The sequence below is a fragment of the Balaenoptera ricei genome, chromosome 1 (genome assembly GCF_028023285.1).
Source record: "Balaenoptera ricei isolate mBalRic1 chromosome 1, mBalRic1.hap2, whole genome shotgun sequence".
Taxonomy (NCBI): domain Eukaryota; kingdom Metazoa; phylum Chordata; class Mammalia; order Artiodactyla; family Balaenopteridae; genus Balaenoptera; species Balaenoptera ricei.
Genome location: NC_082639.1, coordinates 112,959,279 through 112,986,351, shown reverse-complemented (window position 1 = coordinate 112,986,351; position 27,073 = coordinate 112,959,279). Strand labels below are relative to the sequence as shown.

The following is a 27,073-nucleotide window of genomic DNA, read 5'->3' as shown; positions in this document are numbered from 1 at the left end:
GCCAGTTCCCCCGATTGCCCGGCTCGCCCTCCCGTACCGGACCCCTGCGAAGCGCGGGCAGCAGGCGTGTACAAAGCATTTTATTAAACAGGAAGGAGCGGGTGGGAGAGCCAGCAGGACGCCCCTTCACTCCGCGTAGGTAGCATCGTCGTTGCTGTCGCTGTAGGCGGAGGAGGAGAGCTCCTCGCGGGGTGTGCAGACCGGGCACCGCTGCCGCATGTCGTTCCAGCACGACCGGCAGTACACCGCCTCGCAATCCGGCGTAGGGCACACGTAGGACTCGGGCGTCTCGGGTGCCTGGCACACCACGCATCGCCTGCGCAGCCAGGGGCGCAAGAGGGGCAGGCAGCGGCGGTGCAGGATGTCCGCCAGGTGGCGGCGCTGTTGGGAGGCAAAGGGGGTTTAGAGCCTGTTAGCGCTTCTTGTCTGAAGTCTCAACCCCTGACTATGCCCACATGTTGGAGGAAGCTGGATTGGGCAAAGAAGACCCCTGGAGGGCGAGGGTGCTATGCAAGTGGGTCCTAGAGAGCCTCCCTCACTCCGTGATGGAGAGTGGGAGGATGAAGCCTCGATTCTCTCCCAGCCAGTAACAGCAACTACCATCATCACGTTACCATAAATCGCCTTATTTGATTCTCACCGTGGGGCTGAGAAGTGAGTAGGGCAGATAAGACTATCACTATTGTGTTCCCCCCCACTTTACAGATTAGAAAGATGAATCTCATAAATGTTAAGTGACTTTCCCAAAGGCACAGACTGAACAATCAAACCTGCCTGGACGCAGGTACCCTGATTCCAAATCACAAGCCTGGCTCATTATGCTCCCTCCCTCTCCCACCCTCTCTCCGCACAATTGCCAGGAATTCTCAGGCCACCTTATCAGATGCTCTTTGCTCAAGAAACTCCAGGGGGGACTTCCCTGGTGGTCCAGTAGTTAAGACTCCGTGCTTCTGACGCAGGGGGCCCAGGTTTGATCTCTGGTCAGGGAACTAGATCCCACATGCCACAACTAAGAGCCTGCGTGCTGCTTCTAAAAGATCCCGCATGCCGCAAAGAAAATCCCGCAGGCAGCAATGGAGATTTCGCGTGCCGCAACTTAGACCCGGCGCAGCCAAATAAATAAATAAATATTTTTTAAAAAAAAGGATCTCCAGGGGTTGGGACTTCCCTGGTGGTCCAGTGGCTGACTCCGTGCTCCCAACGCAGGGGGCCCAGGTTCAATCCCTGGTCAGGGAATTAGATCCCACACGCCACAACTAAAGATCCCGCATGCTGCAACGAAGATCCTGTGTGCCTCACCTAAGACCCGGTGCAGCCAAATAAATAAATAAATATTAAAAAAAGAAAGAAAGAAAGAAACTCCAGGGGCTCCACTGCCTGCCAAACAAAGGCAGAACTCCTGGGCTTGGCCTTCTGAGCCTTCCACAGTCTGGTCTCTTTCTAGCCTCTGCTCCAACTTACCCCTCCCTGAACTTCGCATCTTCTGTGCCAGTTTCTCCTTAGACTAGCTCTGGCACTTGGCATTCCCTTTGGACTCTGAGTCTTTGCACATTCTGTTCCCTTAGCTTGGAATGAATGCCCTTCACATTTCCATCTACCCATCAAAATCCAGTTAACTCCATGATCTGGTCATGGAATCATAGTATGTTCATTTTCAGTGAGTTTCTTAGGAGGCTGGATCAAGATGGTGGAATAGAAGGACATGGAGCTCACCTCCTCCTGTAGTATGTTCATTTTTTCATCAGACATTCATTCAGCCCCTACTGTGTGTCATGGGAGTTATGGGATCTAGGCACTGGAGGAAAAAGTTAAGCAAACACAGTCTCTCACTTTTATGAGCTTTGTTAGGGCTGATTAAATAAGAGTGGCTGCCACTTGCTTTTGAAATAGTATTGGGCACTGTACCAAGAAACTGTAAGTAAATTAACTCAATTCAAACAATAACCATGTAAGGCAGATATTGTTGTTATCATCTCTTTTTCAGGCAAGAAAACTGACGCTTGGAGAGGTGATCACTTGCCTAGGATCACACAGTGACAACTAACACACGTATAGAACTTGCTATGTGCCTGCACCATGACAGTGAAACTCATTTAATCCTTACTACAACTAGATGGAGTAGTTAACTCCATTTTACAGAAGGGAAAAACCAAGGCTCAGCATTTAAGTGTGTTCAAGATCACACAATTGTCATCGTAATAAGGAGAGGAGCCAGGATTCAAACCCAGGCTCTCTGGCACCAGAGCCCCACACCTGACCACCACTCTATTACTGATCTCTAGTGAGCAGGCCTTACAGATCTGTCCAAACTCCCCATTCTTCAGAGGAAAAACTGAGGTCCAGTGAAGACCATGGCCAAGGTCACACAGCTTAATGAGGGAGTGTGGACTGGAGCCTGGTTCTTCCGACGGTGTGCTCTTTCTGTACACTGCATGCCCCTTCATGAAGCCTCCCTGATCCCCAGCCCACCTGCTTCCCCTCATCCACCAACTCTCCCACCCCACCCACCGATGGAACTGCACTGAGGTTCTGGTCTGAAGCCCTCTCAGAAGAACCTGTGGTTTTGCCTTGGGTCCCTTGTTTCTGATGAACTCCTCTTGCTCTCCTTTGACCTGATGGTATCAAATCTGATTCCCCTTTTCTGCCTGCTTCCCAATGGTCCACTTAGGATCTCAGGCTGGGCTGAATCCTGGGGCACAGAGATGGACACAGCCTTGACCTCCAGGAGCTGGATGACCAGGGCCCTTGGCATGCATCCCATCAGAACTCACTGAGCATCAGTAGGCCTGGGACCTTGGTGGGGGCTGGGTGGACTGAGGGGAGATGCCCCTCCCCGTCAGTTCTCAGACCCAGCCAGGGGCACAGGCCTGGACTTACAGGAGCCCTCTGCTGTCGCGCCCGCCTCACGATGGTGGCCCTCCTCAGTTGGGTGAAGGCTGCTCTCTTCCTCAGGAGCTCGTTGTAGAGGAAAAGGATCCGCTTCTTCTCACGCTGGGGCCAGGGAGACAGTACAGAGGAGGAAGACATTCCCCAAAGATGGGGCTTGTGGGGAGCTGGGCTCAGGCTGGTGTGTGTGTGCATGTAGGGGTGGAGAGGGCGGGGCGAGGCGCACCTTGGGGAAGTAGAAGGCTGCGATGACCCTCCGGAGCCGGTAGCCGAAAGCTTGGAGCAGGCAGAGACACACTAGCAGGCTGCTTGGTAGTGCAGCCCTCAGATAGGCCCTGGTACTCAGGGGCACGGGCTGGGGCAGGCAGGCTGGCAGAGGAGGCAGGCCTGTCAGGGCTCTGGCCAGGACCGGCCGCGGCTCTGGGTTGAATTCCCCATGCCAGTGGGGTGTGGGTTAAATCTCTGATTACCCTGTTCTCCTCCTGCCTGCCCCTCACCCTGCAGAGCTGTGTTGTCGGTATTATAGCCACTAGGCCCATGAAGCTATTTGCTCAACTTGGCACAGATGTAGAAATTTTCCATCATGGCAGAAAGTTCTGTTGAACAGCACTGCTCCAGAGGGCTGGGACCAGATGGCCCCAAGGCCCCAGCCCTCAGACTCCTCTGACCCAAGCCTGTCATCCTTCAACTCTTCAAGCCTGACCTGATGTTCCCTACTTTAATTTCTCCAATGCAAGCACGCCAATCCCCATCTCGCCACAGCCAAGGCCCAGTCCCCGAACTCTTTGTCTTGGAAAGACCCTGGCCCTCCCAGCCCTCAATTCCTCTGATCCAAACTTTCAGCATCACTCACGCATGTTGTTGGATTCCACCACCATCTCCGAGGAGGTGTTCAGGGCCCCGATGGTATTCCGAAGAAGCCGGGCAAGCATGGAGTCTCCCCCGACTTTCACCTCCAGTTTATGACTGCCTGAAGCCAGGATAGGGGACGTGGTGTGTGTGAGGCGGGGAGTCAGGAAAGCGTTGGAGTTACGGGGATGGGGCAGGTTGGGGACTGGATGTAGGGGAGAGGTCAAGGCATACAAATACTTCTCAACTGCACAGGACTTTCCGTCCCTTCACTGAGTATTAATTCCTCCTTTTGGTAGATATAAAGGGGGGTGAAAACAGAGACCCCCAGTGATAGCTGTCAGGTTGCAGGGCTGATATTTGACCCTAAGGAGGACAGGGAGGGGCCGAGATGCAGAAGGAGGTGAGGAAATTGGAAGAATTGGAGTGGGGCGGCTGCACAGGGGTGGGAGTTCTCCAGGGGGTTGTCTCTTGGGCCTGGAGCCTGGGGTGGGGACGGGCTCACTGCGGAAGGAGTACTGCACGAAGGAGTGGTGGCGGATGGTGTCGAAGATGGAGTAGAGAGCCCAGTCCAGGCCACACAGCAGTAGTAGCAGCAGCAGCACGGGCAGTGTCTCCGCGAGCTCCCTTATCTGCCCAGGGAGCAGGAGGGGCAGAGCTGGGCAGCGCCTTTGGCCCTGGCATGGAGTCCCCTCTGACGCCTTTGCCCTCCACCCCGCAGATCCCTGCCTCTAGTAGGATCCAGGGGCTTGCCCTCCATGCCATCCTCACCACATTTCTCATTTCTGAGGCCTGGATAGTGGGGTCCCAGGGGAAGATGACGGTTTTCTTCTCGGCTTTGCGGAGTGGCAGCAGAGTCTGCTTGCCCTGGGAAAAATGTCCACACGGTGAGAACACTGAGCGCCCTCTCCCTTTCCCCTCTGCCCTCCTGGAGCGTGAAGCCACACAGGGCGCAGAGCAGGGCACCCTTGGGCAGGGCTGCGCCCACTCACCAGCTTCTTCCTGCGTTCATCGATCTGACAGAAGTAGGTGCTGATGTAGATGTTGTCGAAGCGGATGTCCCCGTTATAGCTGTCCACATAGGAGAAGCACCTGTGGACGAGGGTGTCTCCATCGCCTCCAGGTTCACCCACCCCCAACCATGGGCCTCCCTGATGCACAGTCAGCTGGCCACCCAGCACACACTGAGCACCATCTGCATCCTAGGAGAAGAAGGCTCTGCCCTGCCCTCCAGCAGTCCACGGTCCAGTGAAAGACATGCACATACACACTGGTGAGAAAGACATGCACATACACACTGGTGAGACACAGAGGTGAGGAGGGGAGGGAGCGTCGTGTAAGTGCATGCGTGTGCCTGGGAGGTAGGGGAAGGTTTCCCAGGCATGGAACTTTCAGGATGAATATCAAGCAGAAGAAACAGCAGGAGCAAAGGCACGGAGACAAGGAAACCCCTCGAGGTTGCAGAAATCACCTGATCCATTGACTCCCACGTTCACCTCTCAAGTCCCTGCCTCTTGGCCGAGCCCTCAAAACATCTCCCGGAGGTCACTTCAAGCAAAACTCGTCTCAAGCATCATTTCCCTTCTCCTCTGACACACCCTTGAGTACGACGATGTTTTCCGTGTGTGCGTGTGTGTGTGCCCGCGCAAGTGTAACTCTCCTCTGTGTATCTATCTCCCAAAGTCCCACATAATGATTCAGTTTCCTGAGGAAAAAATGTTAATTGTTGGAAATGTGTTTAAAACTGTAAAAGTACATTAAATAAGCTCTGTAAACTGTGAAACATAAGTTCCAATGCTGTTGGTTCTGGGACCCTGTAAAAATCCACATCTTTGCCTTTAGGATAGAAGTAACTATAAATGCAAAGAAAGACTCTGGGCGCCCCCTTGTGGAGAGACCTAGCGCTGCTGGGCCTGGGCCTCCTGAGTCTGGTCTCCGCCCCTCAGCCAGCTCAGCCCCTTCAGTGAGTGACCTCACCCAGGTTGAAAACCTGGAAGTGGCTTTTGACTCTGTGCCTCCTTCCTTCCCTCCCCAAGCTGGCTCTGAGACCTGCTGCACCTTCCCCCTACCTCCCTCCATCTCAGGCCAACTTCCTGCCACGCCCCACGCCACTCAGGCTCCCTAATCTCTGACCCACCTTGGCCTCCCTGCCTCCAGGCTGTTCCAGTCCACCCTGCAACCTTGCAGCTGGGGGGCAGTTCAGGGCCCTCCTGCAGGGATTTCCAGACTGTTCTGGCCATGCCCACTTCAGCCCAGTCCTCAACCCCAGCCTCCGCCTTCCACATCCCACAAATGCCAGATTCCTGGTCCAAGAGAACACCTTTCCTCTTCTTGACCATAGCTCCCCATCTGCAGCCTTTTGAAGCCCAGTTATGGCCCTTGCAGGGGCCCTCCTCAGCTCCCATACCAGTCCCGAGAGCCAGTCCATAGTACAGCCCTTGAACCATCTCTGTTTTGTGGATGCCTCGCCTGCCTCCCCTAGACCCTGAGCTTCTTGAAGGCAGGAATATGGCTCATTGATCTTTGTCCTCCCACAGGGCCCTGGGCACACACATAACCACTCACCTGCAGTCACCCTAAGCCCCACAAACGGGCAGCCAGAGCAGGCGCCCCTGTGGCCGCCCTTGCCCAGCCCCTGCCCATCTCAGGCATTTGGGGGTGGAGACAGGAAATAGAGGGTCCAGAGGTCAGCAGGGAAGCTGAGTGAGGCTCAGGGCAGCCCAGCTGGACGCCAGGCTGGGTGGGGTTGAGGACTTTGGTCCAAATGGAGGGAAAGTAGCAGCCAACGCAGCAGGCGGGAGAAAATGAAAGCAGAGTTGGATGATAAAAATGGCACAAAGTCAGAGCCAAGGGGAATATGAAGGGCAAGAAAAAAAATCAAAAGTCAAAGCTAAAAGTGGAAAAAAAAAAAAGTCAGCATTGGGATAAAGGCCGGAAGGAGGTAGATAAATGAAGACGGTCGCCCTTTTAAGGTGGTGGGAACATGGGTAACGTTTCTTCTGACAAAATGTCCACATTTCCTTTACCTTTGGGTAAACAGCGATCCCAGCTATATAAAAAGGCAAAGTTAAAGGCACAAGAACATTCACATTCAGAGTCGGAGGAGGGCTCTGCAGCTCCGTTCTTAGGGCCTCCCTCAGGGCAGGGCTCCAATCCAGAGCGGAGGAAGGGGCATCTGGGTGGAGGTTCAGGACTCACGCGTGGAGGACGAGCAGGAAGGTGCAGGAGAGCAGCACGTGCAGCAGCCGCAGGACCCACTCGAGCTGGGCCTCCTGGCGTCTCACGTAGTCCCGCACCTCGGTGCTCACGTGTTCCCAGCTCGTGTTGAGGCCCAGCACCCCAGCCCGCTTCTCTTCCTGGTGGACGGGCCCGGGTGCCGACTCAGAGGCCCAGACCCAGCCTCCCAGCCTCTCTGTGGCTTCTCTCCCCTGATGCCCCCACTCCTGTCCCCGGACCTTTGGGAGTTGCCGCTGCCTTCTGTTCGCTGCCCTCCTTGCCACAGTCTTGTACCTGTATGAGCTGACACTTCCTCACACCTGGCCGACCACCCATCCAGAGTCAGGTCCCTGCATGCCGCAGGCGCGGCACCCTCCCTCTCCTGTCACCCAGTCCCAGCACCACTCCTCGTCTCTTCCCCATCCCTCACAGCCAGCCACCTCCCTCCTGTGCCCGCTCCCTTGTTCTTCCTCACGCCCTGTTCCCTGTGCCCTCCTCCCATTCTCCATCTCCCCCCACCCTCACACTGCCCTTCTCCTACCTTGAGGTTAATAGTGGCTGAAAATTCCCCCTCCAGGCCACGAATAGACTGGTTGAGGGAGTCATAGGTCTGCCCAAAGTTGCCTTCCACTGGGATGCGACTACGGCACCAAACTTCCATCACTGGTGGACAGGGGGCCCAGGTGAGGGGTCTCCCTGGGCCCGGCCTCTAGTCCTCCCTTCCCGTGATCCTCTTCATGCTGCTTTTTTGTCTCTCTGCCCATGACTTACTTTCTTTCTTTCTTTCTTTCTTTTTTCTGCGCTATGTGGCTTGTGGAATCTTAGTTCTCCGACCAGGGATTGAACCCGGGCCCTTGGCAGTGGGAGTGCGGAGCCCTAACCACTGAAAGTCCCTGCCCGTGACTTTCTACCACCCTGAGTCTTTCCCCTCTTCACTCTCCTTGAATTCTTTCCCCCGTTTTTTTCACCTGTCTATAACCATACCAAACACTAATTATGATAGCCAGTACTTAATAGAGCAATTCCTCTGTGGGCCAGCTCTGTTACCTGCTTTACATGTGTTATCCCCTTAAATCCTCAAAAACCCCTAATGGCATGAGTACTATCATTATGCCCATCTTTCAGATGAAGAGACGAAGCTGAGAGCCTTGCTGTAAACTCACCTGAGTCACAAAGCTGGTCGGTTGGAAGGGCTGGACCCTGGGGATGCTGTGTCCTCAGAGCTGAAAGCCTGCCCTCCTGAATGCCTTCCTGCCCTACACCTGCCCAGTGGTCCCCAAGGACTCAGATCCCTATCCCTGGTGCTCCCCACCCTCCTGCCACTATGCTGACCCTTGGCAATGCCACAGAAGAACTTGAACTTCATGGGCAGGCAGAGCAGGTGGTTGAGCAGTGGGACCCAGATGCGTTGAGTGCACTCTCTGTGCTTTTGGTCAAACCAGCGGCGGCAGTTTATCATGGCCTTGTTCACCACATCTGCGGGAAGGGGCAATGGGGGGTCTGAGGTCCCCACACCCTGACCCGGAGCCCTGGCCCGGCAGCCCTCCCCGCCCTCTCCTGCCCAGGGATCCCCCCTCACGGGAGCAACGCAGCTTGGTCTTCAGCTCATACATCTTCTGTGTAGAGAGGCGGTGTCTGAAGGCTGAGGCGCGGAGGGTCTCTCTGCCTGGGGCTGTCTCCTCCGAGCCCTCGGCATCCTCGGGCGCGTATCCACTCTCACTGTTCACCTGGACATCCAGTTCCTCAAAGGAGTTGGTGATGTTCTGAGTCTTGGCTTTCAATGACTCTTTGCTGCTCTGGAGTCGGAGGGAGGAAAGGGGTCAGGCACGCGAGCTTAGAGCTTCTGCTGCCAGACAGCCTGTTCTTCCTCTATTAGCCAAGCTTTGGGCTCTTACCTCAAGCCTATAGGGAGCCTAGGCCCAGAGATGGCCTCTCGCCTCAAACTGCCCACTGTTCTTAGTCCTTGGGAGCCCTCCCTCCTCCCCAGGTGCCCCTGCTCCGCTTACGTCCCAGGCTCCCGGCTCCTCCTGAGGCCTCCCATCCCAGGTCCTGGTTAGTCAAGGAAGGGTTCCCCAGGTCCTTGGACCTCACCCCTCATCACCAACCTCTCAGGCCACTGTGCCATCTCAGTGTCCCCGACTCCCAAGCCCCTCAGCCCTTCTCTCCCCAACTCCTCAACTTTCCAATTCTTCCAATCTCCAGTACCCAATTCCCTCCTCCCCTGATCCTCAAAGTTTCCAAACTCCTCAAGGCCAGGGCCCCCAGTTTCCTGACATTCTAGCTCATCTGCCCAGAGTACAACCTACTCAGGTGTTTGGAAGTGTGTGTGTGGTGTGTCCCAGTGGCTGGGGGCGGGGGCTCTCCTGGCATTTAGTGCCCAGGGACCAGGGCACATCCTGCAATGTTTGGGAACAGTTCTGTCAAAAATGCCAGTACCGCCCCCATTGGGAAACTGTAAGTCCAGGGTCCCAGCTCAGGTCACCTAGGCCCTGCGGGGAGAGGGACCCCTAGGCCCTGCCTGTGTAGGGTCCTGACCAGCAGGTCCTTGAACACTGCCCGCAGGGGGGCTGTGGAGACACGCCAGGCCGAGCGGGTGTTGTTGATCTGCAGCTCCACAGTGCAGCCGAGCGATGCTATCACCTCATTGAGGTTGTGCCGCAGGTTGGCCACTGGTCCTGGGGGAAGATGCCCTGGTAGATTATCTCCCTCTAGAGCCAATTAACTTTCTTCAGCCCATCCCTAGCTCCTGCTCTGCGGGCAGTGACCACCTTCTAGAACTGTACACTGATGGGCCTCAGAAGCTGGTGAGAGGTCATCTCATTCAACCCCTGATTTTTTTCTCTGTGTAAACTAAGGTGGCCCAGAGATGTGGAGGAACTCTCTCAGGGACACACAGCAAGTTGGAACAGCTGGGATTAAGACCCCTACTCTTTCTCCTTCACCAGGCCTGGCTCTCAATGGATGGCCCACCCAGGGTCACTGCTTCAGTGTCACTAACTGGTACCCAGGAGCACACACTCACCCTCATAGATGGCGGCCAAGGCGTATCCCAGCACAAAGAGCCGGCCCTCCTTGCCCAGCATCTTGGGTACTAGCAGGAGGCTGGCGCAGCGGATGTGAGGGGAGGTCCCCCAGCCTATGGCCCCCAAGCCTGTCAGGAGAGCCCAGGAGGTGGCGAGGCAGAGTCAGGACGCTAAGCCACCAGGTTTAGCAGAGCACGCACCCCCCACAACTCCCTTCTAGAACCATCACCGTGCCGCCCTTGTCCCATTTACACTGACTCTGATAGGCCTTCTAGGCCACTCAAGCATTCATTTATTGAAGAGCCATTTACAGAGTTCGACTGTGTGGCAGCCTGTGGAAGGGCTTGGAGAGATGGCTAGAGATTGAAAAGCCATGGTCGATGACTGACTTGGTGTGTGTATGAGTGTGTGGGTTTGTGTTAGGGAAGGGGGCCAACACTTCCCTTTCCCAGGCTGGATTCACACTAACCCTAGGTACTGAGGGAGCAGAGAGAGCAAGAGAAAAATTCTGGAAACAGGCACTGGTGCTCAGAGCAGTCAGAAGAGAGGTCACAGCCACCTCAGTATTCCCCGTGCTCTGACACCTACCGCACTCACCATCTCGGTCCCTAATTTTAGCCCTTAATCGTGTACCTCCTGGTATGTTTTAGCAGTTTCACATGTGTCTCCCTGTGGTCTCTGCAGGGAGACAGTGAGCTCCTTGAAGCTCATAATCCAGGGAGAGAGACAGACGGGTAAACAAATGACTGCAACACCAAGTGCTAAGTGCACAGGGAGGTGCTTACAAAGAGCTGTGGGAGCCAAGGAGGGAGCGGGTGTTTCTGCGGGGGCGGGTGGGGCTGGGAAGGCTGGACAAAGGAGGTGATGTGTCAGCTGGGCCTGGAAGATGAGTAAGTGTTGTTAGGCATTCCAGGCCAAAGGAACAGCATAAACTGGTCAGGGAACCTAGAAGATTCCTGTGTGGATAGAGTGTTCTCCCAAGGATCGCCAAAGCAAATCCCAAGTCCTGACTCTTCCCTCCATCTGCACTGCCCTCGTAGAGTCCCCAGCGTCTCTCACTGGGACTAACTAGTCCCCTACTTCCTCTCTTGCTAACCTAAACTTCAATTTTCACAAGGCAGCCAGAGGGATCTTGTAAAAATGTAAATCCGATCATGTCCCTTTTCCGCCTGAAACCGTGCAATGACTTTCCATCTCACTTGGGAACAAATCCAGGCTCTCCTAACACGGTCTACCGACTCTCGTGATCTGGCTGGCCCCTGCCTAAGTGATCTCATGCTACTCAGCCTTTCGCCCACCGCGTCCGCCGACGCTGGCCTATTGCTGTTCCTAGAACTTGCCAAGCCCATTCCTCCTCTCAGGTCTTTGCCCTCGCTGTTCCCCCTGCCAGGAGCACTCCTCCTCCTAGTCTTCACCTGGCCGGCTCCACCAGCCTTTTGGCCTTTTGGCCAAGACTCAAGCTGAGGACGATAGTGGACAAATAGTTGTCCTACATTCTGAGGATGATTGTTGACCAAGCATTGCTCTACATTCTAAAGAGAACCCCATGGAACTTGCTGATCCCAGTCTGGGCTTTACCAAAAGAGCAAAACTGGTTTTTCACCCCTCTACCCCAACCAGTCTATACAAAGACAAGACCAGAAATCTGAGTTTTCTGGACGTAGAGAGAAGTGGTGAGAGTAGGCAGACATGGGAGGAGAGTCTGAGGAGAGGATGGGTGTCCACTTCCTCATGCCTAGTGACAGACTCCAAGAGAATCCTTCTGAAGCTGGTGCTGCAAGAAGGGGAACCTGGCTCATCCCTCCCAGCTGGACGTCCGCTGAGCTGCAGAGCCTGGCAGGGCCACCCCAGGGCTGTCACCGGAGCACAGAGAGGGAGGAGAGTTCACGGACGTGCTCAGCAGGGCCTCCCGGGAGTGTCAGGGAAACATGAACGTGGAGAGTGGTACTCGCTTCTCATCATGACAGGGGAGAGGGCAGCTGCAAGGGGCCCTGCTTTCCCAGTTTGGCAGGGCAAGGATGTGTGCATTTCCTCTGGGACAAGCAGACGTGTGGAGGGCAGCAGGCCTCAAGCCATCCCTCTGGGATGGGGACCTTCTGCCTGCTTGGGTGGAGGCATCCAAAAGTAAGAGGCTGCAGGTGGCCTGTAGGAGCTACAGGGAGCTTCATTCGAAGTCAGTCAAAGAGAACTGCCCTCAGCAGGAAACTGGGCACTGTGCGGTCCACACAGAGCCTCCAGCGGGACCATGAATGGGCCCCCTGAGACAGCCAGGATGTGAGCACTCGCCGCACAGAGGCGGTGGAATTCAAACAGTATCGATGACTTCAGACTTTTGTCCCTTTTCCTCTAATTCTTCTAATCCCCTTTCTGACATCAGAAGAACCAGAAGGGGAAGGAAGTGGAGAAAAACAGTGAGTGAGCAGGCCATGCCCCCTTCTCCACCGCGGGACCTCACGCCAGGGATCAGGCCTGAGCTGCGGGGCAAGGGGGCGGTAAGGAGGGAAGATGTTTGAGAATGGACGTGAGATTGAAATCTTGACGTAGACTGGATTGGACCTCTTAAACCCTAAAAACAGTCATAATTACTGAAGCAGGACTAGGTCTTCTAGATTAAAATCACCAGAAAGCTAAGGGTCTGTGTGAGAGGTCATCAGTGGGAGAAAGGTTGGAATACAGTGGTCAGGGAAAAAAGTAGTTTCCTGTTGGTATCCCATAGAGGTAGATCATTCAGTGGACCGGGGATGATGCCATGTCTGAGCCCCTTGCCTGGGACAGTGTTAGGAAGGGACACATGCTGTCGCTCTGACCAAAGAGGTGTGGGGGAAGTTGGCTGGGGGGTTACGGGAAGTTTTCTTTGTTCTTATAAGAGACATGAGGAAGGAATGTTCTGCTCTTTTGACATTCCTGTATGAGGATGTGATGCCTGGATTTGCTGCAGCCATTTCATGACCCGAAGAGGAATGATCTACAGACCAAAGACGGCAGAAGAAAAAAGTCGAAAGGAAGCTGCGTCTTGGTGGGCTTACTGAGCTGCTGAATTATCCAAACTCCAAAACCACTCTACCTTGAAACTTGTTATATGAGATGATAAACTCCCTCTATGGTTAAACCACTTTTAGGTGGGTTTTCTGTTCTTGCGGCCCAACACCTCCTGATACGAGGTCTCCATTCAAATGTCACCTTCTCTGAGAAGCCTTCCCTGACTACTCAAGCTAGCACCCAATCCCTTTCTATCACATCCCCCTGGTTTACTTTTTTCATACCACTTGTCACCATCAGAAATGCTCTTGTTTATTTCTTGTTCATGTGTTGTCTAACTCTCTCCACTAGAATGTAAACTTGAAAGAGAACGTAAACTCTGAAAGAGCTGGGTGTGGGGTCGGGGAGGGGGGAAGTAGTTGAAGGGAATTAAGAGGTACAAAATTCCAGCTATGTAATAAATAAGTCACAGGGATATAATATATAGCATAAAGAATTTGGTCAATATCCCTATTGACCAAAATACGGCCAATATTTTATAATAACTTTAAATGGAGTATAATCTATAAAGATATTGAATCAATATGCTGTACACCTGAAACTAATATAACATTGTAAATTAACTGTACTTCAGTTAAAAAAGAACATGGCCAATAATATTGTAGTAACTTTGTACGAGGACAGATGGTTCCTAGACTTATCGTGGTGATCATTTCATAATGTCTGCAAATGTCAAATCACTGTGTAGTACACCTGGAACTAACATAATATTGTACATCAACTATATGTCAATTAGAAAAAAAAGAAATCATTATAAAAAAAAGAAATCATTAGATTTATATTGTAAATCTGCACTGCACATGTATATATGCAAGTATGCACTATATATTACAATGTATATATGTGTATGTAATATGTGTTATATATTATAAGCTCTAGGAGTGTAAAACTTTTTTTAAAAAGTGCTGGGTGCTTGTCAACCTTGTTCACTGCTGAATCCTTAGCAAGTGCTCAGTTAGTGCTAAATGAATGAATGAGTGAATGAATTGAATTTATCAGAAGCAGCAGGAAACAAGACCAGAGAGGTCAGGAGAGATGGGGATTATGAATGGTGGTGGGGTTTGGACCATATCATGGGGGTAATAGGGAGTCCCTCAGATTGGGGAGACTCTAGCGGGCAAGGACTGTGTCTTCTTCTGTAGACTGGGGGCCTCTTCCCTCCTCTCAAAGCCCAAGACAAGGCTGAGGCTACAAGGGACACTTGGGAACAGAAGAAACAAGTGCAGACTCCTTCCTGGGCACCCAGGGCTGGGCTGTGTCCCTGTCCTTAGCCTGGCACTAACCCACCAAGCTGTACAACGTCACCATCTTCTGATCTTCATAGATGTTCATAGGGTTCACCAGGAGCTGAAAGAGACCTAAGGATACAGGGTCAAGCCAAAGGTCAAAAGATGGGCCCCACCCCTGACCTCTGCTCTATACTCACCTATGGCCAGGAGCCCCCCGGTGCCTGCCCCCAGCAGGAAAGCACTGACCGGAAACTCGCCCCGCTGGCGCCACAGGAATCGGCTACAGGAGACGGGCAGCCCCCAGCTCAGGAACCTCTGCACCGCTGAAAGGTCGAAGAGTTTAGCCCAGCAAGGCCAACATACCACTCTTCCGGCTGGGGCGTGGTTCATTAGGATTAGGGGCTTGCAGTGGGGTAGAGGCCGGGGGAATCTGGATGAGGGTGGCAGGGACTTGGGGGATCCTGAAGGAGGATGAGGGACCCTGGGGAAGTGGGGCAGACATGAGCGAGAGAAGAAGAAAGGGCTAGGCCGGAGGAGGGCACCGGATGAGGGGGTGGAGGCTGGGGGACCCCAAAGTGGGGGAAGGGGCTGGGGTCCTGGAGGAGAGATTGGGTGAGAGGAGTGGGGGCTGGGAGTCGCTGGGAGTCACTGGAAAGGGTCGGGGTCTCTGGTGACTGACTCACTGGTGTGGGGTAGTTTCCTTTTTTGCCCTTTTGCTCCGTTCTGATGAGGTCTGATGGCCATAAGTGTGTTCTGGATGAACACTCTCTCATCCCAGAAGTCTCCTCGAAGATGTCCTTGGACGAGAGGTTCTGCTTCTGTCTCCACCGCCTCACCCACAACCTGTCTGGGGTCTGTGTCTTTTAATCCCTCTGCTGTGAAATGTGGAGATTAGAAACCTACCTATCCCTTTGCAACTGGATAAAGAATTCCAAGATACAGCAAAAGCCCTCCGGAACCTTAGAATTCGGTGAGAAATTCTAGGGCCTTTAAGAGCCACAGAACCTGGTGGGCATCGCCTGGAGACAGGGAAACGTTTAGTCTCCGCAGCCATATGCCCAAAGTCACGAAGGATGCGGCGCACCCCTTGGGGGCAGAGGAGCCGAGCATGGCGCGGGCCGTGGTCCGCAGCACGGGGGGCTTTATCCTGGGCTTGTCCTTGGCCACAGCCTATGGGCTCCTGGAGCTGCTGGTGGAAGGGCACAGCCCCTGGGGCTGCCTGGTGGGCACCCTCACTTTGGCCGCCTTCCTTAGTCTGGGCATGGGATTCTCCCGCCAGGTCCGAGTCACCGTCCTCCTGTTGCTGCCCCAGGCCTTCTCCAGTGAGCTTGGCACCCAGTGGAAGGGGTGGGCCCTGGGGCAGGGGCTGGGGCAGGAGGGATCTTGAGGGAGAGGGCGGTTGAGGGAAATACTCTCAAGGCTTCTATAAGGCACTTGTATGGTATATGCCGCCATGTGCCAGGCTGGGGGCCTGGTTCTGAGGGAGCTCTCTCCCCAGAGCAGGGCCGGACACTGCTATTGGTGGCTGCCTTTGGGTTGGTATTGCAAGGGCCTTGTGCCAACACCCTGCGCAACTTCACCCGGGCCAGCGAGGCTGTGGCCTGTGGGGCAGAACTGGCCCTGAACCAGACCGCCGAAGTGCTGGAGAGGGCCAGGCAGCCCCTCGTCAGTAAGGCCGCCCATCTCCACGGACTCCCAAGATCCCCCCCCCCCCGTCCTCCGCATTCTACAGTCCTCTGGCTTCATTCCTCTCCATTGGTCCTGGGCCCTAACCTCAAAGCACCCTGTTAGACCCCCTGACCCTCGCTCTCTGGCCTGCTCCACCGCCAGATGAACTATTTCCCAGACCCAAGCATCCGGGCTGCCCATTTCCCGTGTGGCAGGCCCCCTCCACTCCCTACTCCAGGGCAATGGTGAGAACCAGCCCTCAGAGGAGGAGATCCGACAGTACCCCTGCCCCCGCCTCTCAGGTGCCCTGAACAAGATTAAAGCCATTGCCCAGAAGGCCAAGGAGGTGGCTGACCGGGTCCGAAAGTTCTTCCGGTCAATCATGGATGGCGTGAAGCACATAGGTCAGTACATTAGCATGTCTGTTTTGTGGGGGGGGTCAGAATTCACCCAGTCTCCTCACCCTCATCCCCCATCCAGGACTGTTTGGGCCCCGCCTGGGTGTTGACTAGTTCCCACTGGATATAGCGCAGCCAGGCCCCTGACCGTGAGCCTCTCCAGCTCTGGGTGCTGTCCTGGTGTTCCCCACCCACCCCCCGAGAAGATGCTGCAGGACTCCTGGGTACCAGCCCCGCAGCCATCCCCAGCCAGGGCCCTGCGGAACGTGTGGTATTGGCTCCTGCACATCGGTGACGTGTGCAACTCAGAGCTGGGCAACCCGTACCTGAAGTGTGCTCGGGTCTTCGATGACGCCAAGGACAGCTGCATGCAGGTCATACCACAAGCCTACCACCTGTGTTATGTGCTCATGCCCTTCAAGCTGATGCTCTGTGGACTTGCCAGTGGTGAGAGAGCCGGGGGCTCGCCGGCAGGATTGGGGGCCCGGCAAACGTAGGGGTAAGGTGGGAGGGTGGGCCCAGGGGCCCAACGGGGGGCAATAAATATGGGACCAATAAGGACGATGCGCCCTTTGTGGGATTGTGGGGGGCAGATAGGGAGGAACCAACGCGAAGGGTGGGGTAATAAGGAGAAGCCAAAATGTTCTGAGCCCGTGTGGAGGCTAGTAGGAAAAGTGAAAAGTCAGGGGGCCCTGTGAGAGCAAGGTCCCTGGAGGTGGGAGAGGCAGGCTGTGTCTCTCTGGCCCTGCTGACACTCGGTCTTGGCTCTCAGTGGTCCAGGTTTTCTGCATCATCCCCGGGTACATCCAAACCTTCCTGCGTGAGAGCATGGTCACACGTGAGTGATCCCCTCCTAGCCCTGCTGCATGCGGTGCTCCTGAGAGGCCTTCCTCCCCCATCCCAGGATGTGCCAGCCCAGGAGTGCTCCCAGACCGTGAATGAAAATGCAGGAAAGGACCTCAAGAGGTTACCCAGGCCAGTGTCCAGGAAATTGGGGCCCAGAGAAGAGGAGGTGCTTCCTGAAAGCCTGACTTGAGAGCAGGAGCTGGGGAGAGAAGCAGGGTCCCTGCCCCTGTGGCAGGTCATTGAGATGTTCGTTGTGGAGACGTAAGGCTGGTGCTAAGCACGCAGCGGCAATGGCATAGACTGTGGAGACTTTGTCCCCTCCTCAGTCCACTGTAGGCCCCAACACTGGGGGTTCCCGGCTGGCCTGTGAGCCGTGGGACCCCTGGGCTGACCAGGCCCCTCCCGAGGGCAGCCCCACGCCCTCCTAACTCTCCTTGCTTGCCTCTCCCCCGGACCCGCGGACCTCAGCCGTGAGGAGGCTGATTAACCAGGTGCGTCAGGAGTTTGAGTTCAACATGACAGCCACCCACCACTTCTCTGTGGATCTCAATGCCTCTCGGAGCCTGTCCCAGGTAGCTCTGGACCTCCATGAAGCTGTCAGCATGAAGCTGCACCGCGTCCGAGAGGCCTTGGCTCTGATGGGCTACACCACGCCTCTGCTGCTCATGCTTCTCTACCTCCAGTGAGGGGATGGAGGACGGGTGTGAGGGCGGAGAGCTAGGGCTGCTGGGGGGCCGGCCCACGCCCATGGCATCCTGGGAGGCTGGAGTTTGGGGGCAGGGTGGGGGGTGGGGGAGGGTGCCCTGCCCTGGGGGGTCTGGTCGGGGGGTGCTGAGGGGCCTCACGTGTGCCCCACCAGAGCCCTGTGTTACCGGTACCGCTACCTGAACTGGGACAATTTCGACAACTTCTACATCACCAGCCGATTCCTGCGCATGGATGCTGTTCGCTCCGTGGCGGGATTGCCCACAGTGCTGCCACTCAGTGCCCGTGAGGCCAGACAGTACATCCAGCCGGGTGAGGGCCCTGGGGACCCGGAGACAGGGACCCTGAGGGAGGCCAGGGATTCCCCCTACCCTACTGCCCTGCCCAGAAGTGCCGTGCACAGGCCGGGCTCAGGGCGGGACGAGAGGTAGGGGAGACAGGCCAGAGCTGAAGGAAATTTCCGGCGGGGGGGAGACACAACCCTGTCTTTGGGGAGCCCTCAGAATGAAAGGGGAAAGTAGGGTCCCTCAGAGCACGCAGACAGAGAGAGAAGGGGAAGATGATGCTTCTGGGAGCACCCTGGATGTCGGGACGGAGGGAAGGATGGGTGGGGAGTGGATATGGAGCAAGGGAAGTGAAGTTGGGGAGGCTTTCGATGGGGGGGAGGGTGGTGAGCAGGAAGTGTGCCTGTGCTGATATGGAGGTGATGCAGCTGGGCAGGGGTGGGCAGTGCTGTCTGTGAAGTAAGGGTAAGGGTATCAAGGATGCCTCAGGAGGGAGGATTCCTAGAGACTGGAAATAGGCCACCAGGCCCAGGTGGAGATGCTAGGCCTGCACCTCTAGCCACGGAGCCCCTGCCCACAAAGAGTGCTTCCCACCTTTGCCCAGGGGTCCTCACAGCTTCCGCGTCTTCCAGATGAGCAGACAGGCTCCAGCTTGATCAGGGGCAGGAGCCGCCTCCAGGAGGGAGATCTCTGTAGGAGCTGGGTTCTGGTGGGTGGGAGAATTGGGGAGCATCCTCCTGACCAGCTCTCCCCTACCCAGGCTCCATCTTCTTGTCCCAGTGGGAGCAGATTTTTTACATCCTGGCGACCTTCCACCTTATTCGGCACCTCCTCCTCGTTTTCCTCCTGGTCTTCTTGGACTATGCCATCTTCTGGGTCCTGGACCTGGCCCGGTACCAGCTGCAGGGGGAGATCGTGGCCCGCAGTGAGCGCCTGAACCTCCTTAGTTTCCTCAGTCCTGGGGGATTGCCTGAATGTCCCCATGTCACTCATACTTACCAGCCCCTGACATTGCCACTCTTCCAGCTCTATCCTCTGCCTGGTAACCTCTGTGCCCATTTCAAGATTATACCATAACAGAATAGCTAAAAACACAAGCTCTAAAGTCAGACTGGCCTGGGTTCAAATCTCAGTAGTGTCCTTTACCAGATGGTGACCTTGAGCAACCTTGCTGAACCTCTCAGACCTTCAGTTTCCTCATCTGAACCATGGCACAATCATGGTAGCAACCTCTCTGGGTGGCTCTAAGGAGTAAATGAGACCACATGTGCTAAGTGGCTGGTGGACCTTTGATTGAGTGTGTGCCACAAACCACAGAATAGAATTAATCTAATCCTGTGTACCAGAGGCCCAACAGAAAAAGTTAAAAAAAAAATACCCAGAACATGGGACTTCTCTGGTGGCACAGTGGTTGAGAGTCCGCCTGCCAATGCAGAGGACATGAGTTCAAGCCCTGGTCCGAAAAGATCCATATGCCGCGGAGCAACTAAGCCTGTGCGCCACAACTACTGAGCCAGCACTCTAGAGCCCACGAGCCACAACTACTGAGCCCACGTGCCACAACTACTGGAGCCCGCATGCCTAGAGCCTGTGCTCCACAACAAAGGGAAGCCACCTCAGTGAGAAGCCCGCACACCGCAATGAAGAGTAGCCCCTGCTCGCCCCAACTAGAGAAAGCCTGCACGCAGCAACGAAGACCCAATGCAGCCAAAAATAAATTAAAAAAAAACAAAACCCAAAACAATCCATAAAACACTTAGTTCAGTACCCGCTACACAGTCACTGCTTAGCAAATGCTTCATTTTTTTTTAATTTAAATTTAAATTTTATTGAAGTATAGTTGACTTACAATGTTGTGTTAATTTCTGCTGTACAGAAAAGTGATTCAGTTATACATAATATATATATTCTTTTTCCTATTCTTTTCCATTATGGTTTATCACAGGATATTGAATATAGTTCCCAGTGCTATACAGTAGGACCTTGTTTATCCATTCTACATATAATAGTTTGCATCTGCTAATCCCAAACTCCCAATCCTTTCCTCCCCCAGGCAAATGCTTTAAAATAAATGCTTCTGGGTGGTCACAGAGTCAGGGGATGGACTCACTGACCATTAAGATCATTTCAAATCTGGTAGCCTGGGAAGGCAGACCAGGCACCAGTGCCAGCCAGCTCTGGACCATGGAGCCAGTCCCAGGTGCCAAGGGCTGATGTTAGGCCCCAGGGCACCATGAGGGTGCCTAGGGCGTCCAAGGCCCCTGGCTGAGGGCCTGGGGGCCATCTCTATGCCCTGCACTGTCCACTCTCCACCCTCCAGAAAGTATGGCCTTTCCGGCATGGTGGAGTGGGCAGCTGCCAAGAGCATCCCTCACACAGTGTCTTGGTGCCAGGCCCTGTGCTAATATCCATAACTGTGGAAGGCACCGGCTCTACTGGGAAGATTTACCGCGACCTGGTGTCCGCATTTGATGTCCTGCAGCAAGGCAACATCACCATCTTGTCCCAGCGCTGCCTCCTGCGTCCCTCGGAGCCCAACACCACTGGTTACATAGTCATCGGTATCCACACCCCTGAGGGCACTGGGGGAATAGACACCATTCAGGGAAGGAGGCGCAGACTGCTGAGGGTGAGCGTGGCTGGCACCTCGTGCCCTCCGACAGTGGCTTACTGTGTCTTCTGTGCCCCCAGGTGTCATGTATGGCCTGTGCTTCTTCATCACTTTGTTTGGCAACTATGTCAGTCGCCTGCGGCGGGTCATCTGTGCCTCCTACTACCCATCCCGGGAGCAGGTGAGGGGTCCGTGGCCAGTTCCTGCCCCCCTCCCCAGGCTGCTAAGATCATGGCTGTCTGTCTTGGTTTGGGGGAGTTAAGAGGCCTTCAGCAGCCCAGCTCTCTCTCCTCTGGTTGAACCCCAAAGCAAATGATCTGGACTGCAGATGGCAGAACTGGTGCCTCTTGGGGCAGGGCTTTCTGAGACAAAGCTTGCCTCCAAAGTTTTGCTAAAACCCTAGGGGGACAGGAGCCATGTTAACATGTTGAGGTGTGAATGGAAACTCACCATTTGTTTACTCATTTATGACCCACTCACTGAGCATCTACCGTATGCCAGTTACCGTGCTGGCCTCAAGGATGCCAAGGTGAACCAGACACAGTCTTGAGGCAGGCCGGACAGGCTTTTATTTATTTATTTATTTATTTATTTATTTATTTATTTATGGCTGTGTTGAGTCTTCGTTTCTGTGCGAGGGCTTTCTCTAGTTGTGGCAAGTGGGGGCCACTCTTCATCGCGGTGCGCGGGCCTCTCACTATCACGGCCTCTCTTGTTGCAGAGCACAGGCTCCAGATGCGCAGGCTCAGTAATTGTGGCTCACGGGCCTAGTTGCTCTGCGGCATGTGGGATCCTCCCAGACCAGGGCTCGAACCCGTGTCCCCTGCATTGGCAGGCAGATTCTCAACCACTGCGCCACCAGGGAAGCCCCCGGACAGGCTTTTAACAAGATGTTACAATGAAAAAAGTGTTTTTATTAAGGAATGAATAAAGTGTTATGGAAACCCAGAGGAGGGAATGGGTGAATCCATCTAGGGAAGTCTCAAAGTCTTCCCCCAGGAAGGGGCATTGAGCCAAGCCTAGAGGGATTCATAGGAGTTGGACAGAAGGCAAAGGTAGGGAGTGAGGTGGGAGCAGAGGGCATTCCACGTAGAAGAAACAGGATCAAGGGCACCCCATCCTTGACCTCCCCTCCAGCAGGAGAGGATCTCCTACCTCTACAATGTACTTCTGAGCCGCCGAACCAAGCTTTTGGCTGCCCTGCACCGATCAGTGAGGAGACGGGCAGCTGACCAGGGCCACATGAGTGTCCTCCAGGTGCTGGCCAGGCGGTGAGCCCACTGTCCTTCCTTATATGAAGTGGGGTGAGAGGGGGTAGAAAAAGAGCCAGAGGTCAGAATGGATCACTGTCCTTCCTAGGTGTCCAGAGGTTTGTTTGAAGAGGGTGCTCACTGCATGGCATTCATGCATGAATGGATTGAGGATGAGAATTCTTAGGGGTGGGGAGTGAAAGGAGGAGGAGGACAGGAAGCAGAGATGTTGTTGCTATAGTCAGAGGGATGGAGGTTAGCCTGCAGGAAGCACTACCCTTGGTTTGGAGGGTGGTGCTAGAGAAGACAAGGGTTAGCTACGCTGGCTGGGCTGGCCTGCTTTTTCTAAAAAATTAATTAATTTTAAAATTGAAATATAGTCGATTTACAATGTTGTGTTAATTTCTGCTGTATAGCAAAGTGATTCAGCCACACACACACATAAACTCTTTTTTTTATATATATTCTTTTCCTTTATGGTTTATCACAGGATATTGAATATAGTTCCCTGTGCTATACAGTAGGACCTTGTTGTTTATCCATTCTATATATAATAGTTTGCATCTGCTAACCCCAAACTCCCACTCCATCCCTCCCTCACCCCCCTCCCCTTTGGCAACCACATGTCTCTGAGTCTGTTTCTGTTTCATAAAAGTTCATTTGTGTCATATTTTAGATATCATGTATAAGCCATATCACATAGTATTTCTCTTTCTGACTTACTTCACTTAGTATGATAATATCTAGGTCCATCCATGTTGCTGCAAATGGCATTATTTCATTCTCTTTTATGGCTGAGTAGTATTCCATTGTATATATGTACCACATCTTCTTTATCCATTCATCTGTCCTTGGACATTTAGGTTGTTTCCATGTCTTGGCTATTGTGAATAGTGCTGCTATGAACATAGAGGTGTATTATCTTTTTAATTAATTTATTTATTTTTGGCTACGTTGGGTTTTCGTTGCTGCACACGGGCTTTCTCTAGTTGCGGCGAGTGGGGGCTACTTTTTGTTGCAGTGTGTGGGCTTCTCGCTGTGGTGGCTTCTCTTGTTGTGGAGCAGGGGCTCTAGGCGCGCAGGCTTCAGTAGTTGTGGCTCGCGGGCTCTAGAGCACAGTCTCAGTAGTTGTGACACACCAGCTTAGTCGCTCCATGGCATGTGGGATCTTCCCAGACCAGGGCTCGAACCCGTGTCCCCTGCATTGGCAGGCAGATTCTTAACCACTGCACCACCAGGGAAGTCCCAGGGGTGTATGTATCTTTTTGAATTACATTTTTGTCTGGATATATTGGGCTGGCCTGCTTAGTGTCTGGGACCCCTCTCCTCAGGTGCTCCTGCCTGGCTCCGTTTATCAGCCACTCTAGGCAGCAGCAGAGCTACTGCCTGGGCTGCGGGCAGCCCCAGGATGAGGGGGACACAGAGAATTTGGTGTCCTGCAGTACCCCAGGCTGCCGAGGTGAGACGCCTGGGGAGTATGCCTCTCCCTTCTGGGACTCACCACATTTGCATATGACAATCAGCTGTTGTCCTTCTTTTATGGACTTCTCCTGTACCTCACCTTTTGTACCCCTCCCTTCATTACTATGCATGTCCTCATTTACACAGAGCCCTCAGGTAGCTCATTTTCTCTGTGAGCCTTAATCCTCCGGTGCAAATAGAATTTATATGCAAGTGGCGTTGCAGCAACTCCCCAGTGTGCACCGCTTGATGAGGATGGTCCTCCCAAGGGTGGGGTCGGGGAGGCAAGGGCTGAAAGCTGGGGAGCACAGTGGTTGGGGGGGTACAAGTTTACCTCCTTTCCCCCCGGCCTCCTCCAGGTCTCTTCTGTCTCACCTGCTTCCGCCTCCTGGACAACACCTGCTCCGTGTGTGCATCTCCCCTCTCCTACCAGGGGGAGCTGGACCTGGAGCTGTGAGTCTCCAGCGACATGGGGTGGCAGGAGTCTGTGGGGGCAGTGGGGGCAGCCACCCCTCCCCCAGGACCTCTGTGGGCTACTGAGATGGGAGGCTTCTCCAGGGACTCCAGTGATGAGGACAGCCCCCGCCTATGGCTGGCGGCAGCTCGCAGAAAGGGTCCTGAGCAGGAGGCGTTACTGCAGCAATGGCTCCAAGAAACCCTGGGCAGGCCCCTCTTATCGGAGTCCAGCTCCGAATTCAGGTGAGCAGAAAGCTGAAGGAGTTGGGGCCTGGGAGACCTAAGATGTTCTGTCACATTTACCAAGGGCTTCTTGGGTGCTAGAGATGGAGATGGAGATAAAGGGAGGGGAGGGAAGGGAGGCTTGCCCTGGAGGAGCCCACCAAATGGTGGGGGAGAGCGACAGCAAATAGATCAGTGACAAATGCGGAGAGCGCCCCAATCGAGGAGTGAAGCAGGCTCTGGGCAGCACAGAGGACAGAACAACCTGTTTGGGATGGGGGGATATTAATGAAGGCTTCATAGAAGAAGTGAAAAAAGAGGTGGGTTTGGGGGCACTCCGGGGGTTTGTTAGGCTGAGGAGTCGAGGAGAGCATTCCAGGGGGAGGCTTTTGTGTGTGAGTTTGGAGAACGTGAGACACTTAGGAGGTGCGCGGGGGCGTGGGGGCGGGCGGAGCTAAGGGAGACGTGTATGTGTGGCCGGGTGGAGACTGCAGAGCATGCTGGGAGAGGTGGGAGAGGGCCTCACTTTGCCATCGGAAGATCCTCAGTCAGAAAGTGATATAATCATATTTGTCTTTTAGGACAGTAAGCTAAGGAGGCAGAATGGAGGCTGGGCAGGAACAGGGAGACCAGAGAGGAGGCTGTCTTATCTCAGGAAAAGTTGGTGATGGCCTCAGGATTGAGGTGCTGAGAATGACAGGGAGTTTATGCTTGGGACCGGGCGGTGTTAAGGCAAGAGGAGAAACAGGTTCTGCAGAAAGAGGAATGGCCCAGTTCGAGACCTTTGAGGTATCTGTAGGGAATCCAGCGGGAGATGCCCAGGGGACAGTTAGAAAAGGGCAGGGCTCTGGGCCAGAGGTGTCTTTTGGGGGGGTTGTTGACTTAGAGACTGTAAGAGAGAGGATGAGCTAGATCACCCTGGCAGAGGGCAGGGCAGGAGAGGAGGGGACAGGGACAGAACCCTGAGGGGCTCAATCACAAGCCAAGGAGGGGAGAGGCTCACGAACAGAGAGCCAAGCATATCAAACGCTGTGAGATGATCAAGTAGGATGAAGCCTGAAGATTGGCCATTGAATTTGGCGGTTGAGAGATCCTTGGAGTGGCTTATGGGAACATTTCTCATGGTGTGGGGAAGGCCAACACCAGTCTTAATGGGTTGAGGGGGGGTGACTGGTAGAGAAGACTCAGAAACAGAAATGGGGTTCGCGGCTCTGTGTCACTGTTGCAAGAAGTTTGAGAATTCTTTTTCTTTTTAATATAACTGCTGTAGTTAAAAAAAGGAAGCTTGATGGTAGAGGAGGGAGTTAGCTTCATAGAACAAAAGAGTAGCTTGAAGGGAACCTAAAGGATTTTTCTTTATCCAAGTATAGGGAGATTTGAGCATTTCAGAGGTGAAAAAGAGAGCGCTGAAGAGAGAGGGATGCCAGAGAGATGGGATCTAAGGCCAGGTGAGCAGGGTGGCCTCAGATAGGAGCGGGCTCACCTGAGGCAGGAGGGGAGAGGGTATGTTCCTCTGAGCAGAGCCGAGCCTGCTCCCGTCTGGTGGCCTTGCTTTTCTCAGGGAGGGTGGGGGGGCGGGGGTAGGAGGCAAGCACACCTGCTAAGACAGCAAAGAAGGGGTCTGGGAGTGGAATAAAAGTTTCAAGGAGTGGGTGGTGGAGGCTGAAATATCTGCCTTGGGGACTGCACAAAGGAGCCAGCGGGGGAGGTTAAGAGATTTCCAGGTAGCGTTACAGGCTCAGATGAAGTTGAAAACCATAACGTGTAATGACTGACTCCAGCGTGCTTGGTTATTCGGTTTTTTTCGAGCAAATGTGGTAGCCATGAACAGGATTCCAGGGTTGAAGGTTTCTTCTGGGCAGGTCAGGAGAAGGATAAGATGGGGAGAGAATTGGGGTGTCTTTAGTCAAGAGTGTCTGAGATGACTGACTTTGGGGAAGACAAGGCACTGAGACCCCAGGGGGCAGTCCTAGGTCTTTGTCTCGACGGGGGTGTTAGAGCAGAGGCCAGGAGGGACACAGAGAATGGGCCACGCCTGGGAAGAATTCGGGGATAAATGAAGAGAGTGGCCAAGGTTGAGGGTGAGGTCCGAGTGGGAGCAGAGGTGAAGGTCATTATGGCCAAGGAGGTTGAGTACTGAAAGGCGAGTGTTGGAAGAGTCCGCCCACTAGTGAGGAGGCGGCTGGGCCACGCCAACAGCCCAAGTCTGGTACCAGCACCCTGGATGGGTATGGCAGGGTGTCTGCGAGGCCTGGGGAGATGGCCGCAGCCCGGGGGTGTAGCTGCCATGGCAGCCAGGGGCTTTGCAATACACCACAGGCCTGCCGAGTTTGAGAAAGGCAAGCAACCTTCACTCGGGAGGACTGCAAAAAAAACTTTCCAGCGGTCACATTCCAGGGCGAATGGGGCACTGGAAGTAGTAATGAGTTGAGGGGTTGAAGGGGAAGCAAAGTTTTATTTTTAGAGGTTCCAGAGGGCTCAGTGAAGTTAAAAGCTGGGTCGCCAGAGGGGATAGCTTGAGCCTTGAGGGGCTATTATTCCCAAGGTCACTGCTGGTTCTGCCCTTACTACCCACATGACCTTGGGCAAATCGCTGCCCACTCATCTCTCAGCCTAAAATCAGAAGCTATCTACAGCCATGAGCTCGTTTGCCTTGGGGGGCCTGTGAGAGCAGCAGTGGCTGGTAAATAACAGGAGCCAAATCTGAACAGATGGGGCAGGGGCAGGAGGCAGGAATGCACCTGTGAAAACAGAATGTTGGTGACTGGGCCACCCCTTCCTTTCCTCGCTAGTGACCTGGATGAGGAAAAGGGGCTTTGGAAGAGGAGGCACAGGTAGCAGCGCCCACCTGAGGCCCAGTCTGTCAGCATACCCATGCCCCCTCAGCCCTCCTGACCACCTCAGAAATCCTCTGCCCCCAAAGCAGCCCC

General features: G+C 54.3%; 2 protein-coding genes across 3 annotated transcripts; one reads left to right on the top strand and one right to left on the bottom strand.

Annotated features, from left to right (window-relative positions):
- Positions 1–96: 96 nt before the first annotated feature.
- DCST1 (DC-STAMP domain containing 1) lies at positions 97–14,986 on the bottom strand. Of its 2 annotated transcripts, XM_059902038.1 has the most exons (16): positions 14,926–14,986; positions 14,440–14,565; positions 14,297–14,371; positions 9,974–10,102; positions 9,487–9,626; positions 8,531–8,747; positions 8,284–8,427; positions 7,493–7,614; positions 6,934–7,091; positions 4,728–4,827; positions 4,507–4,602; positions 4,241–4,367; positions 3,740–3,856; positions 3,113–3,255; positions 2,878–2,991; positions 97–381 (listed from the first exon to the last, which is right to left on the bottom strand). In XM_059902038.1, the coding sequence occupies exons 1-16, from the start codon at positions 14,984–14,986 to the stop codon at positions 127–129; spliced, it is 2,124 nt and encodes a 707-aa protein (XP_059758021.1). In that variant the 3' UTR covers positions 97–126. The 2 variants fall into 2 exon arrangements, with proteins under 2 accessions (XP_059758021.1, XP_059758030.1); XM_059902047.1 differs by lacking the exon at positions 14,297–14,371.
- Positions 14,987–15,296: 310 nt separating this feature from the next.
- Positions 15,297–26,981, top strand: DCST2 (DC-STAMP domain containing 2). Its single transcript, XM_059932833.1, has 15 exons — positions 15,297–15,564; positions 15,741–15,911; positions 16,213–16,314; positions 16,558–16,755; positions 17,081–17,146; positions 17,623–17,836; positions 18,014–18,171; positions 18,904–19,068; positions 20,537–20,704; positions 20,835–20,935; positions 21,895–22,025; positions 23,336–23,463; positions 23,825–23,918; positions 24,024–24,164; positions 26,936–26,981. The coding sequence occupies exons 1-15, from the start codon at positions 15,297–15,299 to the stop codon at positions 26,979–26,981; spliced, it is 2,151 nt and encodes a 716-aa protein (XP_059788816.1).
- The last annotated feature ends 92 nt before the right edge of the window (positions 26,982–27,073 follow it).